Source organism: Nerophis lumbriciformis, linkage group LG37 (genome assembly GCF_033978685.3).
Source record: "Nerophis lumbriciformis linkage group LG37, RoL_Nlum_v2.1, whole genome shotgun sequence".
NCBI classification, from domain to species: Eukaryota; Metazoa; Chordata; class Actinopteri; order Syngnathiformes; family Syngnathidae; genus Nerophis; species Nerophis lumbriciformis.
In genome coordinates, this window is record NC_084584.2 from 11,590,001 (window position 1) to 11,605,000 (window position 15,000).

Sequence of the window (15,000 nt, forward strand, 5' to 3'; positions counted from 1 at the left end):
TGTATGTGTGTGTTTTCTTGTATTTCTACCCTTCTGGAGACGTGAAGAAGGAAAAGTATCTTCCATATGAGGAGGTGTGAACAAGTGATGACATAAATCATGGTCCCAATAACATTGCATCTAATAGAGAATGTCTCATTTGCACCCCTGCTGGTGACATCTATCACACAAAAAAAGGAGGGATTTCTCAAATTGACTGTGTGTCGGTTTTAAAAGTGCTCCCCCTCTGGTCAACTTATGAAATAACAAGTGTGTGTAGAAATTTGAAGTGTTTCCCCCATCTGGTCAACATATGAAATAACAAGTGTGTGTAGGAATTTGAAGTGTTCCCCCATCTGGTCAACATATGAAATAACAAGTGTGTGTAGAAATTTGAAGTGTTCCCCCCATCTGGTCAACATATGAAATAACAAGTGTGTGTAGAAATTTGAAGTGTTTCCCCCATCTGGTCAACATATGAAATAACAAGTGTGTGTAGAAATTTGAAGTGTTTCCCCCATCTGGTCAACATATGAAATAAGTGTGTGTAGAAATTTGAAGTGTTACCCCATATGGTCAACATATGAAATAACAAGTGTGTGTAGGAATTTGAAGTGCTCCCCCATCTGGTCAACATATGAAATAACAAGTGTGTGTAGAAATTTGAAGTGTTCCCCCATCTGGTCAACATATGAAATAACAAGTGTGTGTAGAAATTTGAAGTGTTCCCCCCATCTGGTCAACATATGAAATAACAAGTGTGTGTAGAAATTTGAAGTGTTCCCCCATCTGGTCAACATGTGAAATAACAAGTGTGTGTAGAAATTTGAAGTGTTCCCCCATCTGGTCAACATATGAAATAACAAGTGTGTGTAGAAATTTGAAGTGTTCCCCCATCTGGTCAACTTATGAAATAACAAGTGTGTGTAGAAATTTGAAGTGTTTCCCCCATCTGGTCAACATACGAAATAACAAGTGTGTGTAGAAATTTGAAGTGTTCCCCCATCTGGTCAACATATGAAATAAGTGTGTGTAGAAATTTGAAGTGTTCCCCCATATGGTCAACATATGAAATAACAAGTGTGTGTAGGAATTTGAAGTGTTCCCCCATCTGGTCAACATATGAAATAACAAGTGTGTGTAGAAATTTGAAGTGTTCCCCCATCTGGTCAACATATGAAATAACAAGTGTGTGTAGAAATTTGAAGTGTTCCCCCATCTGGTCAACATATGAAATAACAAGTGTGTGTAGAAATGTGAAGTGTTCCCCCATCTGGTCAACATATGAAATAAGTGTGTGTAAGAAATTGAAATGCACCCCCTTTGGCCAAAATGTATTAAATAAATAAATATGTATATAGAGACATACTGTAATAACTTGAAGTAAATAATGACGATTAAAAAACAATTACAAACAAAAAATTGAAAAAAACAAACTAAAAGCTTACCTTTTTTATATTTGCATAGTATGTATATATTATTAATGTTGTAAATACAAATATCTACATATCTAGAAAGGGTGGTCCTAAAGAGGTAGGCATTTTTTGGAGGGTCTCTATAAGGTTCCGAATACAAAATTTGTGTGTGTGTGCGTGTGTGTGTGTTCTTGTATTTCTACCCTTTTTGAGACACCAACAAGGAAAAGTACCTTCCATATGAGGAGGTGTGAACAAGTTAGGACATAAATCATGGTCCCAATATGGAAAACCATTGCATAGAGAATGTCTCATTTGCACCCCTGGTGGTGAAGTCTATCAAAGTTAGGGTGGTCCCAAAAAAAGAGGGATGCGTCCCCATTGGCTAAAAATGAATTGAAAAATTTAAATAAATATGTATATAGAGACATACTGTAATAACTTGAAGTAAATAATATTGAAGCAACTAGATGAGGCAAATACTGAAGGAATAGCGTGTGAATGCTCCAATGCTGAAGTTGAAGTGAAATGCTGACAGAAAGTAGTATGAATGTAAGAATAGTTGGAATGTTGAAGAGTTTGAATTTCCAGGAAAAACTGAATTTTGTTTGGAACTTGGGAAAGTGATAGTTTGAATGTGTTGATGTTGGAATGGTTTGAATAGGTTGAAAAATGTGCGAATTGTGGAAGTTTAAAAAAAAAATGGACAATTAATTTTGAATGTGGAAAATGTCCCTGAAAACTGGGAATTCTTGGAATTGTGGGAAATTAGATTGTTGAAAGAGAGCACACGATTTTGAACAGGCTAAATATTTTGAAGTTGGAACGGTTTGAATCGGATAAAAAATGTGGGAATTGTGGAACTTTGAAAACTGTCCCACTCATTTCAAATGGGAATTTCGGGAAAAGTGCGATTTTTTGGGAAAATGTTAAAAGATCTAAATGAGTTGAAATGGTTGGTGTTGGAATTTTTAAAATCGGTCGAGAAACGAAGTAGTAACATTTTTAAATGAGAAATGGTACTAAGGAATTCCAGGAATTTTGGGAAAACTGGGAATTTTAGGAGGAATGTTTTGTTGGTAGAACGGTTGAAGTGGGTTGAAAAATGTGGAAGGAGTAGTCGCCAGAAAAAAGGGTCAAAAAAGGGTTTGAAAAAAAGGGAATTCTGGGAATTCCTGGAATTGTTTTGAACTTGAAAAAATGATAGTTTGAATTTCCAGGATGAGTGGAATATGTTGAAGGTGGAATGGTATGAATCGGTTGTAAAATTTGGAAATTTTGGAAGTTTGAAAAATGGCCAATTCATTTTGAATGGGAAAAATGTCCCTGAAAACTGGGAATTCTTGGAAATCCGGGATTTAAAAAAAAAATTCTAAGGAGAGCACACAATTTTGAACAGGTTGAAAATTTTGAAGTTGGAACAGTTTGAATCGGATTAAAAAAATGTGGGAATTGTGGAACTTTGAAAACTGTCCCATTCATTTCAATGGGAATTTCATGGAAATTTAGGAATTTCGGGAAAAGTGGGAATTTTTTCAGTTCAAAAAACAAGTTTGTTTTTTGTCCTGATTAAGAGGAATGTTTTGTTGGTAGAACGCTTGACAAATGTAGAAGGAGTAGTCGCCAGAAAAACAGGTCAAAAAAAGGTTTGAAAAAAAGGGAATTCTGGGAATTCCTGGAAGTATTTTGAACTTGAATGTTTGAATTTCCAGGATGAGTGGAATATGTTGAAGGTGGAATGATTTGAATCGGTTGAAAAATGTAAAAATGGTGGAAGTTTGAAAAATGGCCAATTCATTTTGAATGGGAAAAATGTCCCGGAAAACCTGGGAATTCTGGGAAATTTTGGAATTTTTTTTAAATATTTGAAGGAGAGTACACAATTTTGAACAGGCTGAAAATGTTGAAGTTGGAACAGTTTGAATCGGATAAAAAACATGTGGGAATTGTGGAACTTTGAAAACTGTCCCATTCATTTCAATGGGTATTTCATGGAAATTTGGGAATTTCGGGAAAAGTGGGAATTTTTCTGTTCAAAAAACAAGTTTGGTTTTTGTCCTGATTAAGAGGAATGTTTTGTTGGTAGAACGCTTGACAAATGTAGAAGGAGTAGTCGCCAGAAAAAAGGGTCAAAAAAGGTTTGAAAAAAAAGGGAATTCTGGGAATTCCTGGAAGTATTTTGAACTTGAATGTTTGAATTTCCAGGATGAGTGGAATATGTTGAAGGTGGAATGATATGAATCGGTTGAAAAATGTAAAAATGGTTGAAGTTGAAAAATGACCAATTCATTTTGAATGGGAAAAATGTCCCGGAAAACCTGGGAATTCTGGGAAATTTGGGAGTTTTTTTTTAAATATTTGAAGGAGAGCACACAATTTTGAACAGGCTGAAAATGTTGAAGTTGGAACAGTTTGAATCGAATAAAAAAACATGTGGGAATTGTGGAACTTTGAAAACTGTCCCATTCATTTCAATGGGAATTTCATGGAAATTTGGGAATTTCGGGAAAAGTGGGAATTTTTTCAGTTCAAAAAACAAGTTTGGTTTTTGTCCTGATTAAGAGGAATGTTTTGTTGGTAGAACGGCTGACAAATGTAGAAGGAGTAGTCGCCAGAAAAAAGGGTAAAAAAAAGTTTGAAAAAAAGGGAATTCTGGGAATTCCTGGAATTGTTTTGAACTTGAAAGTTTGAATTTCCAGGATGAGTGGAATATGTTGAAGGTGGAATGATATGAATCGGTTGAAAAATGTAAAAATGGTTGAAGTTGAAAAATGACCAATTCATTTTGAATGGGAAAAATGTCCCGGAAAACCTGGGAATTCTGGGAAATTTGGGAGGTTTTTTTAAATATTTGAAGGAGAGCACACAATTTTGAACAGGCTGAAAAAGTTGAAGTTGGAACAGCTTGAATCGGATAAAAAAACATGTGGGAATTGTGGAACTTTGAAAACTGTCCCATTCGTTTCAAAGGGAATTTCATGGAAATTTGGGAATTTTGGGAAAAGTGGGAATTTTTTCTGTTCAAAAAACATGTTTGTTTTTTGTCCTGATGAAGAGGAATGTTTTGTTGGTAGAACGGTTGACAAATGTAGAAGGAGTAGTCGCCAGAAAAACAGGTCAAAAAAAGGTTTGAAAAAAAGGGAATTCTAGGAATTCCTGGAAGTATATTGAACTTGAATGTTTGAATTTCCAGGATGAGTGGAATATGTTGAAGGGGGATTGGTTTGAATCGGTTTAAAATTGTAAAAATGGTGGAAGTTTGAAAGATGGCCAATTCATTTTGAATGGGAAAAATGTACAGGAGATCCTGGAAATTTTTGGAATTTGTCAAGGGGAAAGCCCGCCATTCCCAAATAGGCTGAACAGTTTGAAGTTGGAACAGTTTGAATCGGGTGAAAAATGTAGACGGTAGAGCGCGCCAAAATCTGGAGAAGAAGAAGAATCATTAAAGTTTGTCTTTTGCGATATATATTGATATTGTTTTATCGCCCAGCCCTGTCGGCCTTTTTCCTATTTTTTTTTAACAAAGGTTATGTGTCCATCATTATATATATGTTGATATTGTTTTATGGCCCAGCCCTATGGGGATTTTTTTCAGAATTAAATTTTTTTTTAATTGATGTTTTGCGATAAATATTGATATTGTTTTATCGCCCAGCCCTATCGGCCTTTTTCCTTCTTTTTTTTTAACAAAGGTTATGTGTCCATCATTATATATATGTTGATATTGTTTTATGGCCCAGCCCTATGGGGATTTTTTTCAGAATTACATTTTTTTTTAATTGATGTTTTGCGATAAATATTGATATTGTTTTATCGCCCAGCCCTATCGGCCTTTTTCCTTTTTTTTTTTTTTTACATAAGTTAGGTGTCTCATACACTAAACATGTTGTGTGTGTGTGTGTGTGTGTGTGTGTGTGTGTGTGTGTGTGGGGGGGGGGGGGTCTGCGGACCTGCAGCGAAGTGGGGTGTGCCAGAACCAGCTTCGAGATCAAGTCTATATATCTAGAGAGGGTGGTCCTAAGAAGGTAAGAAGTACAAGAAAGGGTGTACTCACTCCTCAGCCTGTATGGAGTCCACAGGGGCCACATAGTTGGATGGGATGTAACCAGCGTTCCCAGTGTCCAAAGAGCGAGCCTCCCACCAGTCACCCTCGCTAAAAATACAACAACAACAAAAAAAAACTGTGTTTTTCTATGTACTTACTACCTCTACTAATAGCGGTAGTAAGTACCCGTGTACTTACTACCTCTATAAGTTATTACTTTTTTAATGTAATAACAAAGTTATGCTAGTACTTTAACCTAAAAATCATGGATTTTGATACTTGGCGCCAACTTATGAATACACTAACTTTTCCTTTGTCATCACGCTAACATTAGCATGCTAATATTTTATGCTAAACTATCTGAAAATGGTATTAGTTTTAACCTAAAAATCATGGATTTTGATACTTGGCGCCATCTTATGAATACGCTACCTTTCTCTTTGTCTTCAAGCTAAAATTAGCATGCTAATGTTTTATGCTAAAATATCTGAAAATGGTATTAGTTTTAACCTAAAAATCATGGATTTTGATACTTGGCGCCAACTTATGAATACGCTAGCTTTCCCTTTGTCATAAAGCTAACATTAGCATGCTAATGTTTTATGCTAAAATATATGAAAATTGTATTAGTTTGAACCTAAAAATCATGGATTTTGATATTTTGGCGTCATCTTATGAATACGCTAACTTTCCCTTTGTCATAAAGCTAACATTAGCATGCTAATGTTTTATGCTAAAATATCTGAAAATGTTTATTAATTTGAACCTAAAAATCATGGATTTTGATACTTGGCGCCATCTTATGAATACGCTACCTTTCTCTTTGTCTTCAAGCTAATATTAGCATGCTAATGTTTTATGCTAAAATATCAAAAAATTGTATTGGTTTAAACCTAAAAATCATGGATTTTGATACTTGGCGCCATTTTATGAATATGCTAACTTTCCCTGTGTCATCACACTAACATTAGCATGCTAATGTTTTATGCTAAAATATCTGAAAATGTTTATTAATTTGAACCTAAAAATCATGGATTTTGATACTTGGCGCCATCTTATGAATACGCTACCTTTCTCTTTGTCTTCAAGCTAATATTAGCATGCTAATGTTTTATGCTAAAATAGATAAAAATTGTATTAGTTTGAACCTAAAAATCATGGATTCTGATACTTGGCGCCATCTTATGAATACGCTAACTTTCCCTTTGTCATCATGCTAACATTAGCATGCTAATGTTTTATGCTAAAATATCTGAAAATGTTTATTAATTTGAACCTAAAAATCATGGATTTTGATACTTGGCGCCAACTTATGAATACGCTAGCTTTCCCTTTGTCATAAAGCTAACATTAGCATGCTAATGTTTTATGCTAAAATATATGAAAATTGTATTAGTTTGAACCTAAAAATCATGGATTTTGATACTTGGCGCCATCTTATGAATTCGCTAACTTTCCCTTTGTCATCAAGCTAACAATAGCAAACTAATGTTTTATGCTAAAATATATAAAAACTGTATTAGTTTGAACCTAAAAATCATGGATTCTGATACTTGGCGCCATCTTATGAATACGCTAACTTTATTATTATTATTAGCCTTTATTTAACCAGGTAAAATCCCATTGAGATCAAAGATCTCTTTTCCAAGGGAGACCTGGCCAAGAGGGCAGCAGCAAGGTTACATTAAAAACAGTAAACAAATACATAAAACATCACATTTACAACATTAAAACTTGCTCACATGACACATGTGCATACAGACAAGGTAGACTGCAATCCTTTCACAGAAGCTTTAAACTCATTCAACGTAACTAGGGTTTGAAGTTTAATGTTCGATTGTAGGTTATTCCAAGCCTTCGGTGCTGAAAACCTAAATGCTTTCTTGCCCAGTTCAGTTCTTACTTTGGGGACGACAAATTGCAGAACATTCATTGAACGAAGATTGTGACTTCCTTGTTTCTTTGTTAAAAGACAAGACAGATAAGATGGAGTGATACCCAGAATGGTTTTGTAGATGAAAACATACAATTCTCTTTGTCATCAAGCTAACATTAGCATGCTAATGATTTATGCTAAAATATCTGAAAACTTTTATTAATTTGAACCTAAAAACTATGGATTCTGATACTTGGCGCCATCTTATGAATACGCTACCTTTCTCTTTGTCTTCAAGCTAAAATTAGCATGCTAATGTTTTATGCTAAAATATCTGAAAATGGTATTAGTTTGAACCTACAAATCATGGATTTTGATACTTGGCGCCAACTTTTGAAATGCTAGCTTTCCCTTTGTCATAAAGCTAACATTAGCATGCTAATATTTTATGCTAAAATATATGAAAATTGTATTAGTTTGAACCTAAAAATCATGGATTTTGATATTTTGGCGCCATCTTATGAATACGCTAACTTTCCCTTTGTCATCAAGCCAACATTAGCATGCTAATGTTTTATGCTAGAATATATGAAATAAAATAAAAACAGAATACAATGATTTGCAAATCCTTTTCAACTTATATTCAATTGAATAGACTGCAAAGACAAGATATTTCATGTTCACACTGAGAAACTTTGTTATTTTTTGCAAATATTAGCTCATTTGAAATTGGATGCCTGCAACATGCTTCAAAAAAGCTGGCACAAGTGGCAAAAAAGACTGAGACAGTTGAGGAATGCTCTCATCAAACACTTATTTGGAACATCCCACAGGTGGACAGGCTAATTGGGAACAGGTGGGTGCCATGATTGGGTATAAAAGTAGATTCCATGAAATGCTCAGTCATTCACAAACAAGGATGGGGCGAGGGTCACCACTTTGTCAACAAATGCCTGAGCAAATTGTTGAAGAACAACATTTCTCAACCAGCTAGGGATTTCACCATCTACGGTCTTTAATATCATCAAAAGGTTCAGAGAATCTGGAGAAATCACCGCACGTAAGCCATGATATTACGGACCTTGGATCTCTCAGGCGGTACTGCGTCAAAAAGCGACATCAGTGTGTAAAGGATATCACCACATGGGCTCAGGAACACTTCAGAAAACCACTGTCAGTAACTACAGTTTGACGTTACATCTGTAAGTGCAAGTTAAAACTCTACAATGCAAAGCCAAAGCTATTTATCAACAACACCCAGAAAAAAAAAGAATCATACAGATTGTTCTAGGTGCAAAGTATAAAAGCCAGCATCTGTGATGGTATGGGGGTATGCTGAAAGGTACATACAGCTTTTGGAGCAACATATGTTGCCATCCAAGCAACGTTACCATTGACGCCCCTGCTTATTTCAGCAAGACGATGCCAAGCCACGTGTTACATCAACGTGGCTTCGTAGTAAAAAGAGTATAAAGTTTCTCAGTGTGAACATGAAATATCTTGTCTTTGCAGTCGATTCAATTGAATATAAGTTGAAAAGGATTTGTTGTATTCTCTTTTTATTTAGCATTTACACAACATGACAACTTCACTGCTTTTGGGGTTTTATAAGAAAACCATTGATTTTATTTGTAACATTTTTGAAGCATTACTTACAATAATTAGACACGTTGTTGACAATAAAAGAGGATAAAAGTGTTACGTTGTAAACGAGCGCTTACGTGTTGTTGATGATCTGGAACTTCTCTCCTTTCTGGAAGGTGAGGTCATCCTCCGTGCGAGCGTCGTAGTCGTAGAGGGCGATGAAGAGCGTGACGCCGCCGCCTGCAAGCAAGGACTCGTCATTTATTGCCAACTTAGAAACAAAACACGCCATATTGAATAGGGCGAACAAAAACGCTGGCTACCTGTGATGCTGCCCGCCCACTGCAGCGCGTTGGCGTTGGCGAAGACGGCGGTGGACGAGAAGCCCTTGTTGAAGTCCGGGATGGCCTGCGTGGGGTCGGGACAGTAGCGTCCCTGCACCGAGCCCGTGGACGCGCCGCCGTCCACGTTGCTAGGCGACAGCTCCGACGCGTTGGCGGCGGCTAACGTGGCGGCTTCGAGTTTGGCGGACTTCTTCTGCTTGCAGCAAGCACACCCCATAATATCCGGCGGGGAGACGGACGGCGTCTGCAAACACGGGTGGGGGACACAAAAGTTAAACATGCTCGGCTATCGGCTAATGGGAGCTAGCAGCTACACGACAGCTAAGCACACAATAGCACACAAGCTAGATATACTTAATAATTGAAGAATATTGCAGTGTAAAACAGCACATTTGTCAATATCTAGCTAATCATTATTGTGGCCACTAGGTGTCGCCAAAAACCCAAATTACTTTGAGTTTGTCCGAGGTGTGTCCAGGAAGTAGTCTTTGCCATTTGGATGAATGTGCCACAAGTCCTACAGAGTGTTCATACTGTAAGTATCGTACTTATCACACACCAGACGTTTGATTGTAACGCGCATCTTTGTTGACAAGCTGTTGAAATTGCCATGTAAAATCGCTAATGCTAATCAGAAGCATGTATATGGCATATTTAACATGAATTTTTGTTTTGTTTGAATGTGTCTTGTTTTCTTACACTCCTGAGTGTCGTTTGCAAGTCGGCATTCACTTTGAGTTTGTCCTAGGTGTGTTGCCGTAGTCAGGAAGTAGTCTTTGCCATTGGGATGAATGTGCCGCGAGTCCTACAAAGTGTTGATACTGTAAGTATCGTACTTATCACACACCGGACATTTGATTGTGACGTGCATTTTAGTTGAATTGTTGAAATCGCCATGTAAAATCGCTAATGCTAATCAGTAGCATTTATATGGCATATTTAACATCAATTAGCATCAAGTTAGCATTTTTGTTTGAATGTGTCTTGTTTTCTTACACTCCTGAATGTCGTTTGCAGTGTGTTGCCGTAGTCAGGAAGTAGTCTTTGCCATTTGGATGAATGTGCCGCAAGTCCTACAAAGTGTTCATACTGTAAGTATCGTACTTATCACACACCAGACGTTTGATTGTAACGCGCATCTTTGTTGACAAGCTGTTGAAATCGCCATGTAAAATCGCTAATGCTAATCAGAAGCATGTATATGGCCTATTTAACATCAATTAGCACTTTTGTTTGAATGTGTCTTGTTTTCTTACACTCCTGAGTGTCGTTTGCAAGTCGGCATTCACTTTGAGTTTGTCCTAGGTGTGTTGCCGTAGTCAGGAAGTAGTCTTTGCCATTGGGATGAATGTGAGTCCTACAAAGTGTTGATACTGCAAGTATCGTACTTATCACACAATTGTGACACGCATCATTGTTGACAAGTTGTTGAAATCGCCATGTAAAATCGCTAATGCTAATCAGTAGCATGTATATGGCCTATTTAACATCAATTAGCATCGAGTTAGCACTTTTGTTTGAATGTGTCGTTTTCTTACACTCCTGAGTGTCATTTGCAAGTCGGCATTCACTTTGAGTTTGTCCTAAGTGTGTTGCCGTAGTCGGGAAGTAGTCTTTGCCATTTGGATGAATGTGCCACAAGTCCTACAAAGTGTTCATACTGTAAGTATCGTACTTATCACACCAGACGTTTGATTGTAACGCGCATCTTTTTTGACAAGCTGTTGAAATCGCCATGTAAAATCGCTAATGCTAATCAGAAGCATGTATGTGGCATATTTAACATCAATTAGCACTTTTGTTTGAATGTGTCTTGTTTTCTTACACTCCTGAGTGTCGTTTGCATGTAGGCATTCACTTTGAGTTTGTCCTAGGTGTGTTGCCGTAGTCAGGAAGTAGTCTTTGCCATCGGGATGAATGTGCCGCGAGTCCTACAAAGTGTTGATACTGTAAGTATCGTACTTATCACACACCGGACATTTGATTGTCACGTGCATTTTAGTTAAATTGTTGAAATCGCCATGTAAAATCGGCAATGCTAATCAGTAGCATTTATATGGCATATTTAACATCAATTAGCATCAAGTTAGCACTTTTGTTTGAATGTGTCTTGTTTTCTTACACTCCTGAATGTCGTTTGCAGTGTGTTGCCGTAGTCAGGAAGTAGTCTTTGCCATTTGGATGAATGTGCCACAAGTCCTACAAAGTGTTCACACTGTAAGTATCGTACTTATCACACACCAGACGTTTGATTGTAACGCGCATCTTTGTTGACAAGCTGTTGAAATCGCCATGTAAAATCGCTAATGCTAATAAGAAGCATGTATATGGCATATTTAACATCAATTAGCACTTTTGTTTGAATGTGTCTTGTTTTCTTACACTCCTGAGTGTCGTTTGCAAGTCGGCATTCACTTTCGAGTTTGTCCTAGGTGTGTTGCCGTAGTCAGGAAGTAGTCTTTGCCATCGGGATGAATGTGCAGCGAGTCCTACGAAGTGTTGATACTGTAAGTATCGTACTTATCACACACCGGACATTTGATTGTGACGTGCATTTTAGTTAAATTGTTGAAATCGCCATGTAAAATCGCTAATGCTAATCAGTAGCATTTATATGGCATATTTAACATCAATTAGCATCAAGTTAGCATTTTTGTTTTAATGTGTCTTGTTTTTTTACACTCCTGAATGTCGTTTGCAGTGTGTTGCCGTAGTCAGGAAGTAGTCTTTGCCATTTGGATGAATGTGCCGCAAGTCCTACAAAGTGTTCATACTGTAAGTATCGTACTTATCACACACCGGACGTTTGATTGTAACGCGCATCTTTGTTGACAAGCTGTTGAAATCGCCATGTAAAATCGCTAATGCTAATCAGAAGCATGTATATGGCCTATTTAACATCAATTAGCACTTTTGTTTGAATGTGTCTTGTTTTCTTACACTCCTGAGTGTCGTTTGCAAGTCGGCATTCACTTTGAGTTTGTCCTAGGTGTGTTGCCGTAGTCAGGAAGTAGTCTTTGCCATCGGGATGAATGTGCCGCGAGTCCTACAAAGTGTTGATACTGTAAGTATCGTACTTATCACACACCGGACATTTGATTGTCACGTGCATTTTAGTTAAATTGTTGAAATCGCCATGTAAAATCGCCAATGCTAATCAGTAGCATTTATATGGCATATTTAACATCAATTAGCATCAAGTTAGCACTTTTGTTTGAATGTGTCTTGTTTTCTTACACTCCTGAATGTCGTTTGCAGTGTGTTGCCGTAGTCAGGAAGTAGTCTTTGCCATTTGGATGAATGTGCCGCAAGTCCTACAAAGTGTTCACACTGTAAGTATCGTACTTATCACACACCAGACGTTTGATTGTAACGCGCATCTTTGTTGACAAGCTGTTGAAATCGCCATGTAAAATCGCTAATGCTAATCAGAAGCATGTATATGGCCTATTTAACATCAATTAGCACTTTTGTTTGAATGTGTCTTGTTTTCTTACACTCCTGAGTGTCGTTTGCAAGTCGGCATTCACTTTGAGTTTGTCCTAGGTGTGTTGCCGTAGTCAGGAAGTAGTCTTTGCCATTGGGATGAATGTGAGTCCTACAAAGTGTTGATACTGCAAGTATCGTACTTATCACACAATTGTGACACGCATCATTGTTGACAAGTTGTTGAAATCGCCATGTAAAATCGCTAATGCTAATCAGTAGCATGTATATGGCCTATTTAACATCAATTAGCATCGAGTTAGCACTTTTGTTTGAATGTGTCGTTTTCTTACACTCCTGAGTGTCATTTGCAAGTCGGCATTCACTTTGAGTTTGTCCTAAGTGTGTTGCCGTAGTCGGGAAGTAGTCTTTGCCATTTGGATGAATGTGCCACAAGTCCTACAAAGTGTTCATACTGTAAGTATCGTACTTATCACACCAGACGTTTGATTGTAACGCGCATCTTTTTTGACAAGCTGTTGAAATCGCCATGTAAAATCGCTAATGCTAATCAGAAGCATGTATGTGGCATATTTAACATCAATTAGCACTTTTGTTTGAATGTGTCTTGTTTTCTTACACTCCTGAGTGTCGTTTGCATGTAGGCATTCACTTTCGAGTTTGTCCTAGGTGTGATGCCGTAGTCAGGAAGTAGTCTTTGCCATCGGCATGAATGTGCAGCGAGTCCTACAAAGTGGTGATACTGTAAGTATCGTACTTATCACACACCGGACATTTGATTGTGACATGCATTTTAGTTAAATTGTTGAAATCGCCATGTAAAATCGCTAATGCTAATCAGAAGCATGTTTATGGCATATTTAACATCAATTAGCACTTTTGTTTGAATGTGTCTTGTTTTCTTACACTCCTGAATGCCGTTTGCAGTGTGTTGCCGTAGTCAGGAAGTAGTCTTTGCCATTGGGATGAATGTGCCGTAAGTCGTACAAAGTGTTCATACTGTAAGTATCGTACTTATCACACCAGATGTTTGTTTGTAACGCGCATCTTTGTTAACGAGTTGTTGAAATCGCCATGTAAAATAGCTAATGCTAATCATTAGCAGGTATATGGCATATTTAACATCAATTAGCACTTTTGTTTGAATGTGTCTTGTTTTCTTACACTCCTGAGTGTCGTTTGCAAGTCGGCATTCACTTTGAGTTTGTCCTAAGTGTGTTGCCGTAGTCAGGAAGTAGTCTTTGCCATTGGGATGAATGTGCAGCGAGTCCTACAAAGTGTTGAGACTGCAAGTATCGTACTTATCACACAATTGTGACACGCATCATTGTTGACAAGTTGTTGAAATCGCCATGTAAAATAGCTAATGCTAATCAGTAGCATGCATATGGCCTATTTAACATCAATTAGCATCGAGTTAGCACTTTTGTTTGAATGTGTCTTGTTTTCTTACACTCCCGAGTGTCATTTGCAAGTCGGCATTCACTTTGAGTTTGTCCTAAGTGTATTGCCGTAGTCGGGAAGTAGTCTTTGCCATTGGGATGAATGTGCCGCGAGTCCTACAAAGTGTTGATACTGTAAGTATCGTACTTCTCACACACCAGACGTTTGATTGTAACGCGCATCTTTGTTGACAAGCTGTTGAAATCGCCATGTAAAACCGCTAATGCTAATCAGTAGCATGTATGTGGCATATTTAATATCAAATGTCATACAGTACCTTCTATTTCTGATACGATGCCGATATCACACACAAGTAAACACGCTGCAGGACCGCTTGTATTGCACATGATATCACACACAAGTAAACACGCCGCAGGACCGCTGGTATTGCACATGATATCACACACAAGTAAACACGCTGCAGGACTGATTGTATCGTACATGATATCACACCCAAGTAACCACGCTGCAGGACCGCCTGAATCGCACATGATATTGCACACAAGTAAACACGTTGCAGGACCACCTGTATTGCACATGATATCACACAAGTAAACACGCTGGAGATCCGCCTGCATTGCACATGATATCACACAAATATGCTGGAGGTCCGCCTGTATCGTACATGATATCACACAAGTACACATGCAGGAGGTCCGCCTGTATCGCACATGATATCACACAAGTAAACATGCTGCAAGACCGCTTCTATCACATATGATATCACACACAAGTAAACACGCTGCAGGACCTCTTGTATCGCACATGATATCACACAAAAGTAAACACGCTTGTGGACAGCTTGTATCGTACTTGATACTACACACAATTAAACACCCTGCAGGACCGCCTGTATCGCACATG

The 15,000-nt window shown here is 37.7% G+C and overlaps 1 protein-coding gene across 3 annotated transcripts in view; it reads right to left on the reverse strand.

Annotated features, from left to right (window-relative positions):
- The window catches only part of yrk (Yes-related kinase), a 64,613-nt gene that overhangs the window by 19,033 nt on the left and 30,580 nt on the right, over nucleotides 1-15,000 (reverse strand). For all 3 annotated transcript variants that reach the window (XM_061931003.1, XM_061931000.1, XM_061931002.1), the window contains 3 exons: nucleotides 9,226-9,490; nucleotides 9,040-9,142; nucleotides 5,452-5,550 (listed from right to left, as the gene is read on the reverse strand). In XM_061931003.1, coding sequence (XP_061786987.1) covers nucleotides 5,452-5,550; nucleotides 9,040-9,142; nucleotides 9,226-9,463 — 440 coding nt within the window. In that variant the 5' untranslated portion in view covers nucleotides 9,464-9,490. The remainder of the gene's footprint in view (nucleotides 1-5,451; nucleotides 5,551-9,039; nucleotides 9,143-9,225; nucleotides 9,491-15,000) is intronic.